Source organism: Apteryx mantelli, chromosome 2 (genome assembly GCF_036417845.1).
Source record: "Apteryx mantelli isolate bAptMan1 chromosome 2, bAptMan1.hap1, whole genome shotgun sequence".
In the NCBI taxonomy this organism is placed as follows: Eukaryota; Metazoa; Chordata; class Aves; order Apterygiformes; family Apterygidae; genus Apteryx; species Apteryx mantelli.
In genome coordinates, this window is record NC_089979.1 from 130074441 (window position 1) to 130099885 (window position 25445).

General features: G+C 41.3%; 1 protein-coding gene across 5 annotated transcripts in view; it reads right to left on the reverse strand.

Moving 5' to 3' along the window:
• The window catches only part of GALNT15 (polypeptide N-acetylgalactosaminyltransferase 15), a 29193-nt gene extending 7967 nt beyond the window's left edge, over window positions 1-21226 (reverse strand). For 3 of the 5 annotated variants that reach the window (XM_067291535.1, XM_067291536.1, XM_067291533.1), the window contains exons 1-6: window positions 20169-21226; window positions 13950-14116; window positions 13027-13231; window positions 4487-4654; window positions 3773-3890; window positions 2625-2819 (exon numbers count right to left, since the gene is read on the reverse strand). In XM_067291535.1, the coding sequence (XP_067147636.1) occupies window positions 2625-2819; window positions 3773-3890; window positions 4487-4654; window positions 13027-13231; window positions 13950-14116; window positions 20169-20722 (1407 nt within the window). In that variant the 5' untranslated portion in view covers window positions 20723-21226. The remainder of the gene's footprint in view (window positions 1-2624; window positions 2820-3772; window positions 3891-4486; window positions 4655-13026; window positions 13232-13949; window positions 14117-20168) is intronic. The other 2 variants (XM_067291534.1, XM_067291537.1) reach the window with 2 other exon arrangements.
• Window positions 21227-25445: the final 4219 nt, after the last annotated feature.

Below are 25445 nucleotides of genomic sequence, written 5' to 3' on the forward strand. Positions count from 1 at the left end.
CTCAAACCAGCCATTTTTCTGCAGCCACAGGAAAGAAAAAAATGGCTTTAGCAGTGTGTCTGGAAAACACTGACAAATAAAAAGCCATGGAGATCAACGGTGAGATACCAGTTTCTAAATCTAGGGATCAATCATGCCATGTGGCACTGTTTGCCATCCCCTGTAAGCTGCCCAGGCAAATCTCATCAGTTGCAATACGTTATAGAGAACCTCATAGATTAATGTCACTCCTGGATTCAATAAGCATAACAACAAAGTTCAGCAATTCAGCACCACGCAAACCTGGTCCCAAGAGGTTTCTTTGGAACAAGGCAGGAGTAAAATGCTTCCCCTAAAAAGAGGTGCTTCTCATGAGACTTTGGCTGAAGAAGGTGATAGCAGTAAGTCTCATTTTGTCATAGCAGTTACAGTCTGCATTTGATGCCAAATAAAAAGTGTAAATAATCTAAAGAAAGTCATTATTTTTGTAAAGCAATCTGAAAGGAAACCATGCTCGTAAATTAAATAAACAAACCACACAAAAAAGAGAAACAGAAAGAGTGGTTGAAATAATAAAGAGCTGTGAAGAGCCTTATTCATCTGTATTAACAGTCACACCACAGGCATCCTGTGCAGGATGCAATTCAGATAATAAAATGGGAATATTTATGAAGCAATCTAAATGGGGGTCATTTTTTATTTTCATCACTGGGTAATGTCAGCGTTCAACTAGCTCATGAAGATTTTTGTAGTGGCCAATAGGTGGCTCCATTCACCCTGTCACCGTTTCAGTGCAATAAATCCCCGCAGGGCTGATCTGCAGCAATGGTAGTTGAGCCATAATAATGTCATTGCTTGCTTGTGTCTTTTGAATAACATCCCACTGTACTGACATACTGAAAAATGAGTTGTGAAAGAAAGAAACAGAGAAAAAGGCCTTTTATGTTATGGTAAGCTGAACATAAAGATTGTAAAATTCATCATTTGAAGGAGCATCATATTTATGAGCAATAAAAGTATTCTGGGTAGAATAAACTCTCAGGCAAAAGGTCATGGCACTTACAGCTAGTAAACTGTAACATTGAAGGCTGTATTATTTTAATTCAGAAAATTGCTACTGAGTGGACAAGAAAGGCCTTCAGGAAATTACCAAATGAATTAAGGAACTAACTACCCATCTTAATAGACTTGGCCTAGCATTCTCCTTTCAATTACATGGCTATAACCTTAGAGAGTCAATGATGAACTTTTGGCCAGTGGAGTACAACCCCACAACATAAACAAGGAGGGAAAAGCTTTTTAAAAAAAGTGAAAATAGAATTAAAAAAATGAATGTGATTCTCTAGGATTAGCACAGTGGGCTGATTGGAGAGGCAGATTTACTGGTGGAGAGTGAGGAGGTCAGGCTACCTGTCAGGAGAGGAGCCACACTGAGACACAGCCCTTTTCCTCTCCCCACTGAGAACTCAGTTGCTGCTGGATCTTGGCTCTCTCAGATGATGCATTGTAATGACTGGGGCATTCAGGACTGAAATGCTGGAGCAAAACTGAATGGGAAATTTTGCACAGCACCTACCCGTGTTCTGCCTAGCTGTTTTCAGTGAATCTTTTCTCTTTAAAAGCACAGCACTGTTAAATGAACAAAAAGATGAATGACTTTTTTTTTCATTTAAAACTGCCCATAAATTTGTCCATTGCCTTGCGGAAGAGGATACTGTTACAACAAAAGGTACTGGAGCCGGAGAATTCCTGTGAATTGCAGCATTGTTAACAGTCTTGCTGCCTAGCTCAGAATAAACAAACATCCACCAGTTTTTAACACATCAGATATCCAGTCTCTGGACTGACCCTGATCTGCTATGGATTACACAGTAGCTTAAAAGCAAGTGTGACTGGTTCTGCAGCTGTTAGGTGGTGCATAGCCTGAAGGTGGCTCGAGTGTGGCTGCATGAATCATATGCCTGGCTGTCGGACTGAGTTAGTGTACGGACTGCTGGGCATCTGAATCCCTGGAGGCTGGATTGCTGTCTGTGTGATGCTTCTAATGAAAAAGTAACTTGTAAACAGTGATTATGGTGAGATCTGACTTCCTGAATTACAGGCAGCTGCTTCTGGACTTCTGTCAGTTTAGGAAGAAATCACATTACTTGTCACCAGACCACTCAGATATGTTCCTTTCCAAGAGGAGGGACACCACAGCTTGCCTCATGCCAGTGAATATTACTTGAATCACATGATGAAGACACTTCAGCAATGAAGAACGAATCTTCTAAGAGGACCTTTTGAGCATGCAATACTACTGGGTTCCATGTGGGATGGGCTACTTCCCCCCACGTACCAGAAGTGGAAAGTAAATCACATTTTGTTGGGCAATCTGAAGAAGAAGTCATCTGGCAAAGGAGTGATATTCAACGTGTGAGATTTGACAGCTTCAGCAAATAACTCTGAGGCACAGGTTTCTCTGTTTCTTTGCTGACCTAACAGCTCTCTCACTGGAAACTTTTATAAAAAGGAAAATCTCTCCCCAGCACCATCTATGATGAATGTTTGACTGTACACAGACTCCCTCCCACCCATTTCCACCCCCTCTACCTACCTCCACACACACTTCTCCTCTCAGAAACAGACCGCACAGATGTCTTTACCTTGCTGATTAAGAAAGCCACTGTGTTATGGTTGTAGAAATTCTCTTTAAAAGAACCCAGCCAGGTCTCTGCTATTCGGATTTTGTTCCTCACAATGGCCTCTTCATAGGAGAAAGTGCGTGGAAAATGATCTCGATAGACATGGCCAACATGGGAGCATGGAATGATTTCCACAGAGCCACCACAGAGCCAGGTCTGAAACACAGGTGAAGGCACAAAAAGAGATTAGCCTTGACTGTCTCATATGCAGCTGGTAAAGCACAACCAGCAGCACTGAATAATAGGCCAGCAATTTACAGAGTGCAAAGCAAAATGAAACAGACATTCATTGAGTCAAACCCTGCTCTGGGCAGTGGCTGAACATTTACACTCAGTTCAAAAGCATCTAAAAAGGAGAAGCTCCTTTTCTTTTCCCCCTCTAGGTCCTTCTTTTCTGATTTAACAAAACTATAGACTTAGTCTCAGGAAATCCTAATTTGTGCATTGCTGGAGACAGAAAGAACATCATTATACGCTTCCTCATACACTGTCCCCCAGCATCTGCCATTGGGCAAATAACACAGAGAAGATCCTGGGCAAGACAGACCTTTGGTTTGACTCAATACGGACATTTATATGCTTTTATATTTTTATGTGCATGAACAGTGCAGTGTAGTGAAGAGACTCGAGGGTGTATCTGTCTTTTCCATGGAACATCAAAGACTCTATAACCTTTGTGTTTGAGGTTTTCATTGCTTTTTAATATCATTCAGCACAGTTTAATGCAAATGATTTATTATAAACCATTTGGTATTAAAAGTACATGTTTGCTAAGAAATAAAAGCATTTACTACATTTGCTTTGGTGCATGTTACATGCACAAAATGTAAGAGGCAACTTTCAGAAGGTGCCAAAACCAGTGACTCTGTCCTCAGGCAGATTGTCATAGCCAGTGAAACATTATTCTCCTGACATGATGCTACAAGTTCTTGTATGATCGTGTCAGATCAAGGAGTGTGGGGATAGAATTCTGTGAGGGAAGTGATATTCTCCCTAGCCCAAAAAGTTTTGCATCTAATTGCTATTCTAAATTTCTTCTCTCCTTTACATTCAAGTGCCTTAAAAACCCAATAGTTACCAGCACCTGATGTTTTATTTACAGTTCTTACCCTTATAGATAGCTCTAGATTTTCTGCTCCCCACAAGGTCATGTCAGAATCATAAGCTCCAGTGTTTTGGAAGCAATGTCGATCCATGGCCACTACTGCACCAGCAACCACAGGACTCCTGTGTAGAAAACAGTTTAGAACTGAACACTTTCTGTTTTGGATAGGGAGTTAAGGCGGATGAAAATCTCACCATTTCTGTGATGGAGATAGTATTACAAAATGATTGAATGCTACGTCATATAAACGTGAGTGAATTGATTATCTAACCAAAAGAAAGAACATCTGGAATTGAATTCTAGGATTTGCTTGGGGAAGAGAGACAAGAGCTGAATTGCTAAATAAAGCTCAGAACAGTGGGAAATGTTATATAACTGTACATCCAAAACAATACACTAGCAGATAATGATTAAGACACTTATTTTAATTCTGTATGTTCCATCTTTCGCTCTCCCTCCAAGCCTCAATACATTGTCTTGTCAATACTAGTTGTCTCAATGCCTGGAAAATATTTGACACGATGAAAGTATAACTGAAATCTAATTAGAATGATTATTAAAGGCCAAATAAACTCAATGTAAACCTGTCCCTTCAAAAAACATTAACCAAGCAAATGCAAGTAACCATATCTCTCATCAGTTAGCTGGAAGATGACCCAGATTTACAGTTGTAGTGTTGAGCTGAGCGGAAGGATGCTGGCTGATGAACTGTTGTTACCTGATAGGGCTGATGGGAGACTGTCGTACCTTCTCTTCATGATCTGGCACTGGTTCCCAATGGAAATCTAGTTTCCAATCAAAAACACCTCGATGCAGACCCACAGAGTGATAGTACTGAAAAGTCTTCCAGTCTATGACATCTATGACAGGGGAGACGACACTATTTCTGAAAAAGACAGTACAATTTCTTTTAAAAGCCAAAGCACAGATCAAGTTCACTACTGTGTTAGAAAACAGTAACTCTCAGTTTTGATCCTGTCAGGTACAAGCACTGCTGTAGATGTTGAATGCCCTCATTTTCACTGCTGAGAGAAGCCTGATGCTCAGCGAGTGCATGGGAATACAGAGCCTGTAGTGAGGATTCCAAAGACTGCTAATTTACCGAGAACCTATAAACTGCATTGTCACTTTAGAGCTATTCAGGATTTTACTATGAGTTCACTATCAGAATTTTTAAAAAGCTATTTCACATAGAGGCATCAGCCTAGTTATAGGCTCCATATGGATGCAAAGTTCATTGCAAAAGATGATTTTGGCACCACATAGCTCACCAACCTTTGATTTTGCTCTAGATGTTCCACACCACTTGAGGCATTTGTCTCTTTAGGCCAATGAAGAGTGCATTTTTCCTTACTTTGTTCTTCTGGTTGTTTTGCAAAAACTTTTATCACTGAGTTTATAAAAGTTTCTCTTTGTATTCTCTTTTATCACATGCTTAAACTGCTCTTGCAAATGCACTGTCACGGTGTGGGATCTACTTTTAAGAGTCAGAACGGAGCCATTGCAATGTGAACGGCAATCCTTCAAATCATTTCTACCTCTAGTTAAATTTGGATGGATCTGAGAAGAGGTATTCTGTGTTTCCCCATGGCAAACATGTCATGGTATTTCATAGTGTGCTGGAATTACTGGTAATTCAGAAGAGCTACCAGTCTTCCTCGTTTCCAGGTCAATAATGTATCACGTCTGGACATTTTCAGAGGATAAATGAAATGGTATTAGGGATTGCAGGAAAAAAAAATGTTTTGAAGAGCAACATTATCCTTTTCTGCTCTGTTATGCACAATGTATAGCCTTTGGTCTCCATGTGGGGGGTGCCTACAGAGAAAAGGTATTTTGGAAAAAAATCAGTAACAATTACTAGGGACTAACTATACCGCAAAAAACTACTCTTATTCTAGAGTAAGAATATACATATAGGAAATTATTCTAGAGTGGCTCTTTTCCTAGAAAATAACTTCCTGTTATATATAGAGAAGAAATGGACCATTTGGGGGTAGAAAGCAGAATGTTTTGCCCCCCTCTTTTAAAGGTTTATATATGTTGGTCAGAGATCACTCTTGAGATAAATAGGTTTAAAACATACTACAATCAGTGGAGTAGATTATCTCAGAAGTCTTCAGCTGAGTGAGTTATTCATCCTTTTCCATGGCAAAGACCAGCACCAGCTGTGGAAACTGGCAGCTCTGGGTGATGTTCATGTGACCCTGACTTGTCTTCTCTGCCTTCACAATAATTATAGTAATTTTTTTTTCAATGACAGGGTGTGTGTGGGGGGGGGGCTCAAAACTTTGTTCTATCACAGTTGCTATTTCCTGAAAGAGAATTCTAGAGCCTTGTGGAGGAAAAGAGACTACTGGTCTTCAGTGAACCGTATGAAATATATTTGTAATATACAGAGAATATAGCTAAAATGACTCAGTTATTCCTCTGTTTCTTAATAAGAGCAGACAGACTGCCCTATGACAAGCTAAAGGCAGAAAGATTTAAAACAAAGAAGTGATTATATTTCTCCATTCAGGTATAAAACCAGCCTTTATAATATGTAATAATGGGAGCTCTTAGAAACAGGCACTGGGTTTATAAATAGATGAGACAATTTTACGGCCAACTGTAGCATTTGTAGGCATATATATTAAGGCAGTGATTTGCTGTCGTTCTTCCACAGAACTCAAGGAAAAATGGAATGAAATGATACTAAAAATAATAAAGTTGAAATGCTCCTCTGATTCTCTTGATGATATCCTGTGATATAGTTTTGTATCTAGTATAGGAGCAACCACCTCAAACTCAAGCCTACAGGAATCTTTCTAATGAAAGCTGTATTTAACCTTTATTCACTGAGAACAGCAGGGAAAAGGAAATAACTACTTCTAGAAGTTACTAAAAGGTACTGTCCTGATGGACTTACTTAGGTTTTGACTCACACAAGCAGTATTTTTTCTTTGGTATGCTGAGGAAAATCTAGCTGAGGCTAACAAATTGAATGGATTTTATATGACTGAACTGCAGAAAATGACGAAATCACTATAACTGGACTACCTACATCCAGCTGCATCTTCCAGTGTAGACATCTCTGACAACTGTCTAGTTAGGAGCATGCTTGGAGCTCAATACTTCCCACCTCGGTTTGTTGCTATTTGCTGAAATGTAAGCTAATCTACTGCCACTTGTCTATCCATTCTCATCCAGATAGGACTGAGGAACTAATGATCCCATGGTAGGTTATTTTAGAATTTCACAGCAGAGAGGGAAAGATTAGGAGGAGGTGTTTGAGCAGAAGCCAGAGGAGGCAATGTAGACTAATCCATTCGAAAAACCATAGCAATGAAGACTAAACCATGTGCTTATTTCCAGGATAGCTCAGATGGAGACAATAGGGATACTCAAGAGTTACGCTCAGATATATCTGGGATCAGATGACACACTATCTCCTACATTTTCATATCCAGCCATTTAAATTCTGTCCTTTTTGGGTCCACCATACATTTCTTGCCACTATAAAACTCCAAACTCCAATGACACATCTAGCATCAGTGCAATTGCTCATAAGAGTAAATGTTACAGTAGTAGTTCTTGCTGAAATGATCCTTAATTTTTAATGCATGTTTTGCTTTGCTTTTTATTGTGCATGAATCTTCATTGCTATTCAAGAAAAATACCTGTAGCGATGTCCTGGATTCAGATGGAGACCAAACAATTATGCAAACTACCTACAAACGTACATCCCCAGTCTCCCCGGCTCATGAGCATTCTGCAGCAGCTTAGGAATGCTGCAGTCTTTCATTACCTAATCTCTTAGCTGATGTGTAGGCAGTAGAAAAAGCAAGGCTGTATAAAATTGTTTAACAGCAGAAGGATTCTGAAATCAGTAGAGCCATGCCTTCTTAAAACTTCAAACATTGTGAGTGTCTTTCTGATCTGAAACAGAGGAATCCAGTAACTTCACCTTTTGTGAAAACTGGTCAATACCCGATTTTTATCTTAATCAGGTAGTGCTTTATATATCTTTTGATATTAAGGCTTCTTTTATAAAATATCTGTTTTCTGCGTGTTCAGTGATGGGTTTGATATTTGTGTGGTTCGAAATGCAAATTTGCAGCAGAAGGTAATTGAAAGTTGGAAGATGTTCTTAGCTATTCTTTTTGTTTTTAACTGTGCAATTGGCAGACAGACAAGCAGCTTCTCGGCACTTTGAAATGAAACACTCCCTGGCAAACTACTGCTAATTTTGCTCTGTGGAATCCTAGGAAAGAAAAAAACAGGAAACTCAAATACAACTGGCAGCAAAGCTTTGAACCATTTGACTGTGGTAATACTAATTTGTGAATATTTCAAATGCTTGGAACACACAGGATCTACAAAAGGTCACAATTCCATGAAAAAAGAGCAACCCAAACATGAATAATTTCCTGCTTTAGGATGTCTCAGCCAAATACAGTTGCAAATGAAATGTCTTCCCATGACCCTTTACAGGCACTATGGACATTGTGTTCTTTTCTATTTTTAGAATAAGTAACATGAGAAGAAGAAGAGTTAATTAACACATCTGTTTTGAAATTTTAGATACACTTTTTTTCAAAAGTGCTCTTTGTTGATTTATACTTTGTTTTGCTGGGAAGGGAGATTTTAATCTGTTTAAGTCCTCCTTTATACAAGGAAGAACAACAAAAATGAATATGAAAATACTCTATTTTCTTCAACCAGTTTTGGAGTGGATCTTTCCTTGCAAGAATAATATAGCTCAGAAATCCAGACACACTCCGAGTTCTCTTGTTCTGCACATAGTCAAAGCTTCAGCAAGTAACTGAGAATCCAAGCTGGCTCCACAGCATGCTGCATTTTCACTGAAATTGCCTTGCTGGCTGAGGTTTTGAGAGAAGTAATGCTGCAGAACATTTGAAATTAATAAAAATGAATGGGGTTAATAAAAAGAGAAGATGCTGTGAGCAGGAATGGTAAAGCTATGGTCTAGAGGACTACTTAAATATAGCCTTACAGACTAACTCCTGACTAACTTAAGGCATATGAACAGTCTTTTTTAATAGATTGCGCTTCTCACATGCTTAACACTAAATATGTACTTCAAATCTCTGCTAGGTAGAGTCCTAAGGGAATACTTTACTTTAAGGAAATTCTTTTGAACACATCTTTTATATTCAAATTTGCATGTAGGGTATCAAAATACCCAAAGGTCCCCATTGGCCTTATTTCTAGGGTTGCTGGAATCTGCAGGAACTACTTTTTAAATTGGATAGTCAGGACTCTGTGCCATGAACCATGCCTAAACGCTAGCTGCTCCTACTTTTGGCAGCAATGTTTGCTTTTGTTTTTACCTTCTCTTCTTCAGTTTCTTTACCTTGACTTCTTGAAAATAGGTCACCTGCTGATACTGATCAGCTGTGAAAGATTATAAAGAGATAGCATATCTTCAGCTATCATACCATGTAAGTGCAGAACATTATCTAACTGAATTTGAAATGAGTATTATTGACAAATGGAGGACATAAAAAGATCAGGCAGAAAAGAGAAGTCACAGGAAGGAGGCTGTTATACATGACATATATGGAAGATTTTCAAAACAAGGACAGTAGCATGGATGCTCAGATGCTGAGGTTGTGTGGACTCCGGACAGACAATATCATACTTCCCTGGGCCTGTGAGAAGGTAGAAAGCAGATTGCTTTTGTGCTTATGTATCCGGTAGCTTGAAAAGCTGGGGTATGGGCAAAAGAGAAGTGAAGAGTCAGATGAAGATGTGTAGGAACTGTTCGACTTTAGCGTGAAATATTCTACTTCACCCTACTGTATTGCCATAAAAGTAACACCACTCACAAATTTTTTGAACAGCAGAACTCTGCGTCTATGCCTGCATCTAAAAGCAAAGGCACGCATCGACTCCTGAACAGGAGCAAACAGCTGATGAGACTGCTTTCTGTTGCTGTGATCATTTCTTATTCCATTTAACAGCATTTGCATTAAAGACTGGTGACCTAGAATCGTGGAGCTAAGTGAAGGCACTTTGATTTTAGAAACTAGATCGGCTCCTTTTAATAATATCACAGACTTCAGTTTCCTAGAGCAATATTTGAGCAGTGACGTACATAGTGCACCAGCCCAGAGAGAAATAATCCTTGCAACAAGGAGCAGGGGAAAGGTCCTGAGGGCAAGCCATCCCTTTGCAAGCCATCTCTCTGCCACAGTTACGGTGACCATGCCTTTTTATGGTAGAATTTCTTTTCAAGGATATAATCAAGGATCATTTTGTCTCCACGCAGTATTCTCCGGAACCACACTTTGGACTTTTTTTTTAAAAATCATCCTGCTGCAAGAATAGAGCCATACACTTCAGCATGTTGGTCACTATTTTTAGGTTAAAGAAATAATCTTCTCAAGGCTTCATGGCTTAGTTCAGTATATGCCCCCTCTGTCTTACACTACCTTTGGACTGAATACGAAATAGCACCTGCCTCTCACAGTCTCCTGGAAAAGGCAAACCCTACAAAAGATGATTGTAATAATTCCATAGCTACATTACTATGCACCATGCTACTCACCTGGAGTTACCCTGGAACATAAACAGTTGTCAAATGAAATGATCTGAGAGGCATCTCAGTTAGCTAGTTTTCTAATGTTGTCCAGGTGCCTATGGTATTTGTCCTTGAATAATTGGAATATCAAGGAATGCTTTACAAACCATTGAACCATTCTCTAGGTGGTATACTAAGCTGATGCACAGCTTCCCACTCAATCTGTTAGGTACGGTTCACAGAATGCCTCCTAAACTAGTCTCAATTAAGGTGTCCATAAATGCACATGTAATGATTTTAGAAAGACTTAACACCTTTTGGGTAAATAATTTTAGTTAGGTTAGCAAACAAAATGATCACATAGAGAGATGAAATGCCACTGAAAGCAGTCAAGTACCTGATAATAAGTGCTTAGTCAAAATTCGATGACTTAAGATTTGAATAAATAATTTTGAATTAAGGAGGACAAAAACCTACTGATTCACTACCTAAATTCTAGATATATTGACGATACAGACAGGTGAATTCTGGATAAAAAACAATGATTTGAAATTTAAACTGTTGTGTTTTGTGAACTTATACCTGAACCAAAAGTGTTTACCTTATTTGCTAGTAATAAACTGGTCACCTCTGCACAGATTTGGATTATAACTGTTTCAGCAGAAACATGCAAGCTTGGTCTTTACAGTACTGAACAGCAACTCAGAAATGTCAGATCCGCTCCCCGCTCTTCACAGACATCTCTGCCACCTTGGAAAAGTCACTTAAATAACTTTTCATCAGTTTCCCTATAGTAAAATTGGGCTAATTTTTCCACTGTTGGTCTTGTCTGTCCTTGCTACACAATACTCAGGACTGAGGGCCTCTCCTTTCCTGTACGTTCAGTGCACAGTGAGGTCTCAGTCTGGGCAAGCATCTCTGCACATTATTTTAATACAGGTCATAATAATAGTGTTAGATCTGCGTAGGAGTCTAGAAAATTGGGTTTGTTCACAGTTTTCAGAGTTAAAATATCTCACCAGTTCCCTCACCAGTATCGCAAAGGTTTGAGCTTTGGAAAGGCTGTGTTTTTCCTTGCCAGCTAATGACCCACTTGCTCTAGGTGATTAAGTGTTTTCCCATCCTGTCTCTCCAGCAAAAGTGTGTGAGTGGCAGCTTGACTGGTACATAAAGAAGAGGAACGATGGGTATTTCACCAATCACTCTAAGCTTTTTTTCACTGTACTTTCCTCATTTGGGTAGTCTAAGGTAGTGGACATGATCTAATTTAACAGCTCCTCAGCTGCTAAATGAAGCCAAGTTGACTATGCTAATGTTTTACATTTCCATAGTGATCTCCATGCAAGCATTTCAAGCAACTTAGGAAAAATAACGAATTAACTTCCTTATCAGATCAGTGTTACTATCACCATTTTTCAGCTGGGGAAAGAGGGACAGTGAGGAAAAGTGATTGCCAGAATGCCTTAGAGCATGTCTCTCCTGTGCACTGGAGAATGGCACAGGCTCCCCACACTAGCAGTGACAAGGCTTCCAGATTTAGACATGGGGCCTGATATAGCATACAGAAAGGGATGATTTAGCCCATACTATTATTCAAATGTCCTTCCAACTTTTTCCATTCATCCAATTAGCCATTATCTAATCAGTATTAAATGCTGCCCTCCTGGAGGAATGAATGAGCATGTAGGCCCTCCAGGGGAAGAGACATTCTAGGGCAGCACTCCACTTGCTTGCAGTAGTTTCAATGTTTTCACCTAACTGATGTAATCACTTCTAAAAGCTCAAATTAATTCATTTATAAGCAAGCATAATCAGCCATAAAAGCAGCTTGTTCCGTTGCCCGGGAACTGCCTTTGAAGGCCTTTAGTATGACTATTTAATGGCCTAGAAAGAGCTTTAAAGATATATATGATTTCTTTACCCTTTCAAGCAAATATTCATTTTTTCCTGAGTGGCTTATGGGTTATGAGAGACAAGTTAATGTACAAATGTTTCTTTCAGAAAAGTCCCTGTAATAAAGGATTTACTTCCACGTAATTCTTGAAACATTTTCAGTGATTTAATCTCTTTGAAGGACTTGGGGACTGCACAGATGAGCTCAACTGTACAGGAGAGCAGGCCCAAACACCAACTGAAACATAACAGATTGGGAAAATACAGATCTGTACACTCCCCTGTGAGTTTGGCGTCAGTGAAAATATCTGAGGTTAGCTAGAACTGTCTAGACTGTCCAGAAAGTATTCTATTTTTCCATGGAGCAGATACTGTACAGGTGACATTGACATGTAGCCAAACTGACTCAGGAGGACAAAGTAATTAAGAAAACTGTCCCATTTAATCCTTGGCTTTATGACTGAGACAACTAAAAAGTACAGCAAATAATGGGTTGCTGCAGTAGTTTCTCTGGTGGACATTTGTCAATTTGCAGACAGCCTGAGATTGCAAACTTGTTTAATTATTACCACCAGGAAGCCTTCTTTTAGTTCTAACATCGTCTGGATACAAACCATATTGTGTGTGAAGTGAGAGCTGTCAATTGTATGACCTATCCTGCTTTGCAAGCATCAGCATGATGTATGTGGAGTGAAAGTAGAAAGGAAAAGCAATGTAGCCAGAAAGAAGGAGGTAACCAAGTGAGGATAAAAACAAGATATTCGAACCCTTCCAAGTGTATCTTTTTTAGCAAGAATTAGCAATGCAGAGGGTTCAGAGGTCACAAGGGTATTTACCTGTTGCTGGACAGCCTGGCTAGGAGGGGTTCCAGCCAGCCCTTCTGACACTCACAGTGGGAGTCCATGAAGACAAGCACATCCCCAGTTGCCCGTGCGGCTCCTAGCATCCGACCTCGGATGACTCCAAGTCTCTTGTTGCTCCGGATCAGTTTCACACGATCCAGCTTAGAGATGTACTCACTCAGGGCTGACTTCAGGGACCCTGTCATGAACAGAACGGTCACTGAGACATTTTAACTTTGATTCAAGCTGTTATAGAAACACAATAGGTAATAGAAGTAGAACAAGTAGTAGATACTTGCTTGTTGGTAATATATTTGGGGGGCATTTGTCTTACATGGCTAAGGAAGCCATGTTCTAAGTATTCCCAGCAGCATAGCGTCAAAGAGAATTAGAGACTAATGGAGACTGAGATTCACTAGGTGTGAAGGTATTCCTGTGGGAAACTGAATATCCTCCTCTCCTGTTTTAAGCAAAAGGTGGAGACTCTCAACATCTCATAAAAGACACAGATTATAGTGAGAAACTACAGGTGTTTGGCTCTCCCAAGTGCTTGGGATTACTTCAGCAACGCAGAGTTTTCCACTCCATGACTGAGCCAAACTCCAAGTCTGGAAATTATTACAGCAGATCTGGTCCAGTGGAAAGGCTAAGATTTGCCTACTCTGATCTTATTTTAAAGTAAGAAAGCTCGGAGTGATTGGAAGTGATGGGAAAAAAAGAAACATTTCAAAGTTAAAAGGCTAAGCTGAATCCTAGGGATGAAGGGTAAAATCTGGCAGTCAGATCATGTCTACACTTAGCTGTCTTCCTGAGGGTCCTCTTTGCTTTTTACTCTCCTCATACACTTTATGGAGGAGGACAGTTTCCTCCCTGCAGCTTTGGAAAGCAGATCTCACATACAGAGAAACGCGGGCTACCTTGCTGACTGAGATCATCTACTAGGATGATATCCTTGAGGGATGCCTTTGGGGCTGTGTCCATAATGCTGTGCACTGTTCTGAGGAGAGTAGACCAGGCTTCGTCATGGAAACAGATGATGACACTAGCGGTAGGCAGACTGGAGTCATATTCTTGTTGTAAGCACCTGCATGGGATCAAATGAGGGAGACACTGGAATCACTGGTGCAACTGGTTACTATTTTGAGACTACAAATGGTAACCTACACCTAAAACTTCAGGAAGGCAGTTTAAGATCTCACCTCACTTCTAAGGGAGCAAAGAAAGCATTAAGGTGTCCAGAACCAGAATACAAAGTGAAAATATGGGAATGACATTATGAAAATAAAAATATAAAAAATAGGAATGTTTTGCTGTATTCTGGGATACTGTCTTCTGTTCTGGCTGCCTCAAAAACATGGAGCTCAAATAGAAATGGTCCAGAAGGCACAGAAAGAGAAACTGAAAAGACAATTAGATTATTTATCTGAGAAATTAGGTAACTAGGAAAGAACCCTAGGGAGGTGGACAAATGAACATGAGTGATGCAGAACAAGGCAGGGAAGGGGGTAAAGCAGGTCAGCCAGGCACCCCCATTTCCACAGTTTCTCATGTAACAGAGAAGAGAACAAACTGAAATACAAAACCTTTAAGAGTAAATTAAAAGAAAAATAACTTATCTGCTCAGCAGATTAGTTTACCTGTGGACTGCCTGACTAGGATCTTAGTGAATGAAGCCAACATCTTAGTCTTGTACAGGAAAGAGGTGGACAGTTACATGGGTAATGAAAACAAATATAGATACATTTAAGAAAGTGAGTGTATTTTCCATATAAAGTTTGTACGGTTACATTTTTTCTGATGAAAATAAATCACAGATGAATGAGGATCCTGGGTAGATTATCTGAGCTGGGTAGATTGATTATCTCTGTGCTATTTTTTGCTATTTCTTTTACATCTCCAGGTATTGATACAATCTACTGCAAGACATCTGGCTGGATGGGTCACTGATCCAACCCATTATGGCATAGAAATGTTATACTGCCAGCTGGGGCCCACAGCTTCTCAGTTTTCCATAGGGCCAAGATTTCACCCATAGCATCAAAATGACTTCTATCAAAACTAGTGTGAATGAAATGGTTCTTTGACATCTCAAGCATTTAAGAATCAGAAACACTTCCTATTCACCCTCACAGAACCTCTTTATATGAAAATTATAAAGTCTTGTGAAAAAATGGCTTTTTTCACAAATGTAAGAAAAGAATCCAAAAAATGGGTTCAATGCATCATGACAAAAAGTGCTTTCTCATTTACCGCTCTTAGCTCAAAAGACACAGGACACATCATACTGTCACGAAGATACACCCTTTCCAGAAAAGGTCTTCAAAAACCTCTTGTACAGACACAAAGTATGTGCCTATCTATCTGTTTTGTTTACATGTGAAAATGCATTTTAAAAGGTTTTTTGTTTCCTGAGTAGCATTCATTTAATTTGCCTTATTCATTTAATCTCTACCAGCAAGAACTTCTTAATGGAAATAAAGGATTATTATAAAAAACATTCTGGTTTAAGCCCATAAAAACTAGTTGGATAAATTTGGCTCATCATTATTCCAACATCTTTGTATTGCCAAGCAAATCATCATACAGATTTTACAGTGGTTATTGTTTATTGTAATAACAGTGGTTATTATTACAGTGGCCACTGAACTTGTTCAACTGCAAGAGGAGTTGATGTCAGGGATATAATTTCAATATTGCTGTGTTTATTCTCATCATACTTAGAGTTGCTCTTCATGGATTGAGGCCCTATCATGCTAGACACTATACAAACACAAAGTTGGTTATTGTTTAATAGAATCAATAATCTGAATGCTTTAATAACAAATACAAATAAATGAATACGGTAGATTCACTTTTGGGAATAAAATTAGCACAAGCATAATTATTCCTTGCAATTTATAATATTTCATGTTAATTTATTTCTTATATAGATAAACAAAATTTTTAGATATTTTTAACAGTAATTAACAAATGTTGTCTTTGTTTAACTAATTTTCTGTAATCAACAATGCTATTATTTCATAAATACATATGGGCAAATTTCTTCTGTTTTCAGAAGGATGGGGAAAAGGATACTCTCATGACTTAGGAAGTATTTGTATTTTCAGGCAGAAGATCTAAAGATAATTAAGAAAAGTGAAGATCTGATGAAGTCCTTTTATTAACCAGGCAGCTTCCAACCAGGAACTTTCAGTATAACCACTTATATTTTCCACCATAATCCTACAACGCTTTCTTGCTAGAACTGTGGTTATAGCAAGAAGATAAGGCTTTTTTGGAATCTTAATTGGAAAAGAATTGAAAATAAAACTGCACTTGAATACACAGCCTAGGTGGTGAGTACCTAGTTGCCATGGAGATTGGCAAAGGCTTGCAATATAGATATCTAATCTTCAGAAATATGAGAAAGACTACTGGTATAGGGAATACCTTCCCTGTAATTTGGAGTAGTCTCACAGACTGTCCATCATAAATTGGCATTTCAAAAAGTCAGGGCTGTGACTGATACAAGAAATAGTGGTTTAATTCAATTTGTGAAAAGTAAGGAATTGTCATAAGCAGCAACGAAAGGGAGAGTAATTCTGCCAAGGCAAAGTCTCTACTGACAGGACTCCCACTCATCTTCACAAAAATGTCTCATTGAGATTCAACTCCCAACAGCACTCAAGGGAAAGCTGTGTTTTTTTTAATGAAACTTAAACCCTTTTTAGATACTTTGTGTGTTTGCGTTTGCCTAGATACATATTGAGTGACTCAAGACCAAGAGAGAAAAGCAGAGCTTCTTTTCAGATAGGACCATGTCATAAAAGTCATGCTGTCCCAGGTTCACTGTCCCACGAGGATGTCAGTGGTAGCTGGGCAAACTGACAGCAATGGAAGCAATCTGTGAGAGAAAGGTACCCCAAAGGATGAGTCTTGATGTGGGAGACAACTTTCTAGTACATTTGGACAAGTTGTAATGTTTTTTCACCCGGAGACCCTGGCTGTGTCAGAACTGCTACTCAGAACAAATGGGGCAAATCAAGGTATCTGACTTACTATCGGGATATGCTTTACTGCAGGGTGTTGGACAATACACAGTTTTATGCATCTACTTTCTGAAAAGTAGCATAAAGCATTCACCTGTAAAGGCACGTAAAGGATGTGGACTATGTTAGAAGCTGGGGTCTGGTGAGGTAGGTCTAAAGCATCACTTTCCAGGACAGGAAGTTGGATCCTGGGCTATCAAGGCAGAGCACAGCCAGCAGCCTCTAGTTTATTTCTATCAGAGCTCTGTAATCTTCACATAAAAAGAAACTGTATTAATGCTGTACATTGCTTCAGTGCAAAGCACAACAGAACTCTTCATGTGAATTTCTAAGGAACAGCAACTAAGTATATCCTATAGCATTTACTCTACACCTTAAACTCTGGTCTATTAGTAAATGAAGTATGCAAGTGTGCAGTTCAGCCAGCATCATTCTACAGTATCTGGAAGTGCTTCACAGTCAGTAGGTATAGCTTTTGGTTCAAATAATTTACCATCTAATTTCAAGTGAAACGAAACAGAGGACATCTATAGATCTAGATCTAACTCAGCGAAAAACTTCTAACTGGTTTAGTCTATTTAATTAAATAATAATAGACATGATTATGAATAATGTGATTCTAATAGAACAGAATAATAGACATTCTGATTCATTACTGTTTCACTCCCATTTTACACTGGTATAAAACCATACTGACACAGTTGTGAGCTAGACCGCCAGAGTAAATTACATCTAAAAAAGTACGTTGTGGTTTGAATACTGTCATAAAGAACAAGACTGGCTTAGAGGTAGACCTCTGCTGCAGGTTTATGAATGTGAACAACTGCAAAGCCTCAGACATTCAGAGCTGTGGTTTCAATTTGGGCTTCCATAAGCTGTAGCGTAGATAACTCCTTAGGCTGTAACTAGTCAGACTGGAAAACCCATCCAAGAGCTTTGAGACCATAGCTTAAATCTGACTGAGATTAGCATTAACTAAAACTGGCTCTTGTTGGATGACTCTTCAACTGCCAAAGTAAAACCGTTTTTTGGCTCACATCACAGGCAGTAAAACAGGGTCATCATTCCTCCTTTGAACATTACACAGTTCAAAGAACAGCTGATGAACTATAGTGAAAAATAACTGAAATAAAATTAGCATATCATTATTCAATGAAACTACAGAAATTAACACTAAATCTAGTCAGCAAATACAGAAAACACTTCCTAACTTTCATCTATCTTTCCTTGAGATGTCCCCTTAACTTCGAACCACCAGCTCTCTTTAACCATTGGGAAATGACCACTAGAAAAAATGTTATAGAAACTCTGTGGCTTATTCAAATTGTTCTCTGGCACGTTTTGCTGCGGTATGCTGGGGGAAAGCCTCCACCGGTTTTGTTTCAGGAGGTAAGAAACAAGATACCCCCCACATCCCCATCCCTCTCTGCTGGCCAGGGGAAAGGACATACTTCTCACACCTGTTTTTAAGAAGTGCCCCAAGCTGTCCCTCGTAGACTAGAAGAGTAACTGGCTCTTCCGGTGTCCGGGCTTCAGTGCAACGCTTTGGGTTTCAAATACACCACTTTTTCGCAGTGGGCTTACAGACTGGCTGCTGTTAGCTTCAGTGGTGTTGGCAGATTTGGTCGGACACACTGAACTCCACCTCCCTTTCTCCCCAGCGCTGCCTTTTAATGCTCGTCAGGTCACTCATTATACCAGAAACAGTCAAAAGCCCCGTGCGTAGGAGCCACGCGCGTGCCCCGGTGTCGGCGCTCTCCGCCTGCCCCACAGAGGTTTCCTCCCCACAGCCTGGGACACGGGGAGCGTGCTTGTTCCTCCTCCTCACGCCAGCGCTGGGAAAGGCAAATGCAGGAACGGGTAAAACATTCCGTTTTGCCCAGAGCTTTAGCGGCGCTGGTGGCTCAGCTCTGTGTGTGTCCAGCAAGAGAGGGGGATTTTCAGCCCCGAGGGCCACCCGGGCACCTAAAGCAGGATTTCCCCAGGGGCAGCCGCTGGGAGGGGTACTACCTAGGGTGGTCACCAAGAAGCGTTAAGCGTTTTTTTGGGTTAGGTGAGCAAGCTGGGGGAGTACTGATGCGAGTGACAGCCCCGTCGGCCAGAGCTGAGCGTGGCCCGGTTTGCTCGGCCGATTCCCTTCCCAAATCGTGGCGCGCTCGGGGGCTCTCGAACAGCCCGCCGAGACCTGAGGCACTTGGAAAGCGAAGCGCCGAGCAGCGCACAGCGAACTCGGGCGTAAACGGGGAGACCAGGACCCCTTCCCCACAGGGGACCCCGCGGGCGGGCCCGGCCGGGGCCCCGGCACCTGCCGCGGCGGGACCCGCCCGGCCGCCCGCCCCGGCGCCGCCGCCGGCAGGGGGCGCTGCCGCCCGCCCGCGGGGCGCCGTGACGGGCGCGGCGTTGCCGTGGTGACGGGCCGCGCCGCGCCGGATCGGGCCGGATCGGGGGGAGGAGGGTGCTGCAGCGCAGGGGAGCGGGGCGCGCAGGGCAGGGGGTGAGGAGGTCGCTTCAAGCCAGCGGAGGGGTCGCGGTGCACCCGTTCGTCCCCCCCGCCTTTTTTGACCGCCCCCCCTCCAAAGCCGCAGTTCCCCCCTTCCCCCTCCGCGCGCCCTCCGTTTTTGGCGCCCGGCAGCTCGTGAGGGCTTGAGAACAGCTTGGTTATTTTTTGCCGTTTGGGTCGTTTAACTCCTCGCTGTTGTAGCACTTAAAAAGAGGAGAAAGTTTACGGGGTTTCCTAGCTCCTCCTGTGGCACCTGCTGTGGTCTCGGGTCCCTCAGGGGCTTTCGGCCTCCCAAGGAATGAAGATACCTGGAAAGCATTTTGCCCGGGAGGTGCTGGCAGGACACGTGTGGGACTGCCTGGGACGCCTTTGGCTCCCTCCATCTTCAGGGTCGAGGCTGTGGGAGGGAGGCTGGGAAAATACCTGGGTTTGCAGAAGAGGTATGTGTTTCCGTAAAGGAAACCGGTGCAAGAGGAAAGTTTTCCCAAACCAAAGGAGACAAGTTGATAGGAAAGACACAGGTTTTAGAGGAGGAGCGGCTCGCTTGGGGGCAGTGATGGGGAAAGGTAAAATCTTCTCCCGGAGATTAAATAGGCTGTTTTACTTACAACGGATGTCGTACCTCAGGCAGCTCCCTGCGTAGAGATATCCGCTCGCTGAGCGCTTCGTTAAAGCCATGGGTTTCCAGGCCGAGCACCCACTCCGTGGTGTCAGCACCTTTCCCGTCCTGCAGAGGAAGGGCAATGGGCTGGGACTCGGGGCTGCCCTCTGCCCTCACCTCCCGCTGTGCCTCCAGCCGTTTGCTCTGCTGCTTGACCATGCGATAGCCCTTCCTGGCCTTGCTGTGGTTCCTCTTGGCGGGTGACACAATGGCCGCGATCAACTCGTCCTCCCGCAGGGAGATGAAAGGTGACAGCCCGTCCAAAGGGTAGTACTGCTGGCTCTCCTCCTGAGTCTCCAGCATTTCTTGGGTCTCTGCAAAGTCCACCTGATACCCTTCCCGGGGGTTGAACTCCACAGGCTGGAAAGTCCCTTCCTTGCTCTGGTTGCTGGGTGGTGGGTTCAGCGTTGTAACCATCAGTAGCAAAAAGCCCAGCATCAGCAACAATAAGAGAAACTGCAGCTTACGTGATCCGTATCTGCATTTCTTCCTCAAGAACATACTGTTGGTGACAAAATGATACAGATGGTCATGTTAAATATCACTTGGATCTTTCTCAGTTTCCAGTCCTTGGGTTGCGGCAAAGCACTGGTTTTTACTATCTGCCAAGAGGATTTTTTGTTCCCCTCACATTTCACTGATGCCATTTCATGCTTTCCTCTCTATCTGCAGACAAAATAGAAAATGCCTATTAATATTGCACTTACTGTAATAAAAGATAGCATGGATCCGGTGAGATAAAGTAGATCCTTTGTTATGCAGAATCCCAGCTTAGCTAGACAAGAATATGTTTAGCTGATGAAAAAAGTAGCTCAAGTTTTGATTTTTTCCTCTTTTAATTCTAAGTAAAAAGAAATTCCGTTTCTTATAGTTTCCTTCCAGAGTATTTCTTGCTTCTGCAAAGTTTCCAGTTGCTGCCTGGATTCAAGTGCCTTATCTCTGAAAGCAGATCTGACAGCTTCCCCCTGTTTTGAGGCTTCAAGTTAACTGCGATCAACAGATGAGAACTAGTCAGTCCCTGACTTTGTTTCACACATAACTACAGCACTCAGTCAGGAAGCACTTTGCCAGATATAATACAGAGCAATGTGTGCGTCTTTCTCTTGGTCCTAATGCCCTCACTGTTCTTGTCCTATCAAATCACAACTTCGCAAAAACTGTTAGAGGTGAAATTTAAGAAGCAAAATGTTGTATTACCAAACAAATCAAGGCATACCATGAATCACTTGACTTCTGAATATCCTTATTAAGCTAAGAATGTTCACAGCAAGAAATAAGACTTTTCTAAACTGAATAAAAGGTGGAGTGCATGTGATTTATTTAATGTTAGATTTATTCATATGGTAATGTGCTAGCTGCAGTGTATGAGTATATTTCATTTGCAATAAATATTTACAACTGTAGGAATTTTAGCATTGACATAAGGATGCCAAATTATCACCTGGCAGACTGAAGTTGTCTCCTCATCCATAAACCTGCTATTGCATGGGGAGCAGGACTTCAAGTTTGCAATAGTCCGGGAATAACATGTAGAAACTCTGTGCTGGAACAGCTGCTACTGACACTGAAAGAGAACAACTATTTCTGTGACTAAAAGAGGAGTTCAGTCTCTGCGCTAATACTGCTGGCAAGGGTGCTAATGGGCAGGAACTGTGGCATTTTTTTTCTGTGAGATGGGTCATTGTGCAATGGGAAAAGGACTGAGATAGTTCACATGCTTCAGCATCACATGCTTCCTGGTCTGACAGCAAATATGGAAGTAACTCAGGTGTTTGCAACTCTTCTGTTTGGGGGGGAAGGGTAGATGGGGTGGATTTTTTTCCATATCTTGCAATATTTCATGATCATCTAAAAGCTCCAGCTCCAGGAGTCATGTGATTACTGGAGAACTTCCATATTCATCTTCTGTTAAAAAGTAAATTTCTAGACATTATAGGTAAAGAAAACTCTGAAAACATGAATACAGTATATTCTGAAGGAATGAGGAAGATGGATAGAATTCACATTTCTTTTTTCAATTATCATAATCAAGACAATATGATGTTCTGGAGGAGCTTGGATCACCACCTTTAACTCCTGGGGTAGGCAATGTTGAGATCTCCAGTGAAGGGTGCAAAAACTATTCACATAGGGAGCTAGGCATTCATTCTTTTTTTCCTTCTTCCCCATTATCTCTCTACAAGACCTTCTGTAAGTTCAGTCCGTGGTTCTTGGTAGATGGCTTTCACAAAAATAAAAATGAGAGGACAACAACTTTTGAACTAAAATGAGTGATAGCCTACAAAATGAGGAACTGGATAGAGAACCTTAAAATTCTGGAGGCATGTAGTGTCTGGCACCTCTGCGTGTACTCCCCTAGCACTTTTATACAGGCAGAATGCCTTGAGCAAATGTGACCAGTCTGCTGTGTCTTGGCACCTTCCCTATCTCAGCTGTGTTTTAAGAGATATAATATTGTTTTAATCATATCTTGGGTAGAAGGAAGATTTGGCCAATATTTTGATACTTCACCATTGTGTGTGCCTTCCTTTTTCAGCTTAAATTCACAGAACAGTAACATCGCAACCCACCTTCTGTCTTGAGAATATTGCTCTTTATCCTGCCTTTCATAGGAGGAAAAAGTTGATGTTTTCAATAGGGAAGCAGCATACATTTGCATTTAAAAAAATCTGAGTTCAAAAGCCTTCATTTAAATAACAATGCATGTCAGCCATAGAAAGACAAAATGAAATGGAAGTGAAGAGACCTGTCCGAGATGTTCAGCAAAGAGCTGGCACCAGTGACTTGCAAAATGTTCAATTCCATAGAGTCCCATTATCAGGCATATGGAAGAAAAGAAAAGGAGAAACTTAAGGAACAGCACGTGGAATAAATGAGAGAAAGTATTATTGGCTGTTTTCTTTTTCTTTTCTGAGCTACCCAAGTGTTTTTATTTAATGTAATTAATATTTTTGCCCTGGCTAAAGTACTACAACAGGATGCTGTAACAACTCTGATCAAGATAACTCTAGCCTGCAATAGTAATTGCTAAATAACTTCTTCTGTCGTGGTATGTTCTGTGTTGATGAACACATCCACCTGGGTATCTTATGCAGCTGTGTTTTAGCTATGGATGAATAGAGACCTATTTAGCAAATTTACAGTAATCTTTTCTACTTTTGAGACCAGAGTTGATAAGTAACATTATCACTGAAATTCATGCATATAGAATGTGACCTTTGAATATATCCTCACCATTTTAACAGAGAAGAACTGAACAATTACAGAGGATGTTTGGAGATCACTTTAGTAAATTAAATGTGCAAACATAAAATAGTACATGGTGTAGTTCCAGCAGCCTCTATTCCCTGTCCAGCATGGACTTCTTTGTTGAAGCTTTCTCACAAGAACCCCCTGTTCTGTACTGCAAGCCTTTGTAAACCATCACCTGTCAAACAGCCTGTTTTCCAACCTCACTTCTTAAACGTGAGCCCCTTGTGTCAGAGAGGGCATGCCTTATTCACCATATGCACTCCAAGAGCAGCATCAGTGTCTTATGAGCTTCCCAGGGAGTCAAAAAGGCCATTTCCCTGTATTTTCCTTCTACCCATGGTTACTAAAAGGCTATAAAGTAGGTTCTTTGCTGTCTGTGGGTGAGGAAGAGTTAAAGAGGTGCCAGTCAGCCTGCAGCCTTTCATCAGTGGCATGGGAGATCAGCAAGTGCAGGGTAGGCAGCCCAGGAGTGAAAGGGAAGGTAGGGGGGCACAGGGCACCTTTGTAGGCAAGTGCTGTTTTCCCCCTGAGGAGAAGGAGCATTTCTAGAAACAAGGTTCATCTCTCTTGGGAAAAAGCAGCCAGAGCATGTGTACCTTGGGAGAAACTATTTACAGCTGGGAGAGGGAATGCAGGGGGGCTGCAAATCCTTGCAGTCCTTTTAGTCAAAGAGCTATGGGCCTCTGGTGGGACACAGATGGACCTGCTGGTGCCCTCCTGCCTAGCAGTGGGAGAGTCCCTCTCCCCAGGTGTCCTGGGGCAGGTCCCAGTGCATCCTTCGGGGAAAGAGGAAGGAGCGCTGCATGCCCCAGGCTCTCCTCTCTGGCCTAGAGACACCATCTTCCTCCCTATTTCCAGTCTCATAGGTGCTGCTTACACCTGGTAGCCTAGGCTACCTTGCTCTCTGCAAAAGATACAGTTGTCCTCTGTACTGTTCTTAAAGCAGACCCTGGGGGAGCAGAGCTCAGTCAGTGGGAGAAAAACAGCACCAGGGCTAAGGGCAGTGTTACAGATCACGCCAAGTAGATTGGCGATTGCTCCAGGAAGAACTAGCCTCAAGATGCCTTAAGTAACCTTCGAAGAGGTGAGAAATACCAATATTGTGTTGTCTTTCCAGCTGGTCAGCCTGTGCAAATACTGAATGACTTAGGTTCCTAACCTTCCTGCTCAGGCAGACCCTGTCCTAGAAGGTATACAAACCTTCAATAAATACAAAGTCAAGCCATATTGACTCCTCCATTCTTTGATGCTTGCTTGTGTCTCTGATGGATAATGAAGAAAACACTCACCATCCTTCACTCTTGCAAATTTTGCTCAGTAACTGCTCAGAGTTAGAACATAAAATCAAATCTAGGATATATTATTCATTTGAAAAGTATTAGGAAACATAAGTTGCCTTATCCAGAGTAATAAACCTTTCAGTCACTGTGGTTTAGCTGTTTGTGCTTACCCTTTCCTCATCCCCACCTCATTTTTGCTTTTTTGCCTAAACCATTCCCTTCAGGTACTTGTTAAATATTATGTGGCATGTTATGTTACCCATACGTGAAGAAACAACACATACTTTGAATGTGCATAGCCTGTATTTAACTGCCGGGAAAGTAACAAAGAAAGAACGAAAACAAGGCTGGATGGAAGAAAGAGCATGTGGACAGGTTATTACTTACTCTTTAATAAACGTCTTGGATTGATTTACACTGCTATGCCAGAAGCAGATGTGCCATCTTCCATTTAAGACTCAACACATAGCAGCACTCATGGTTTCATAGTTGCATGTATTATATAGCTGTACGTATTATATGGCAGAGTTCTATGTTATGTCTTAACGTCTTTCTTTGCACAGATGTGAGGAAAGTCAGTGTATAAAACGTGACTGATTACATGGTGCACAAGATTTGTGGTGGTTTTGTAATCAAATTACTTTCCCCATTCTCCCCAGGATACAATAATAAATATCTTTTTTAGATTACCA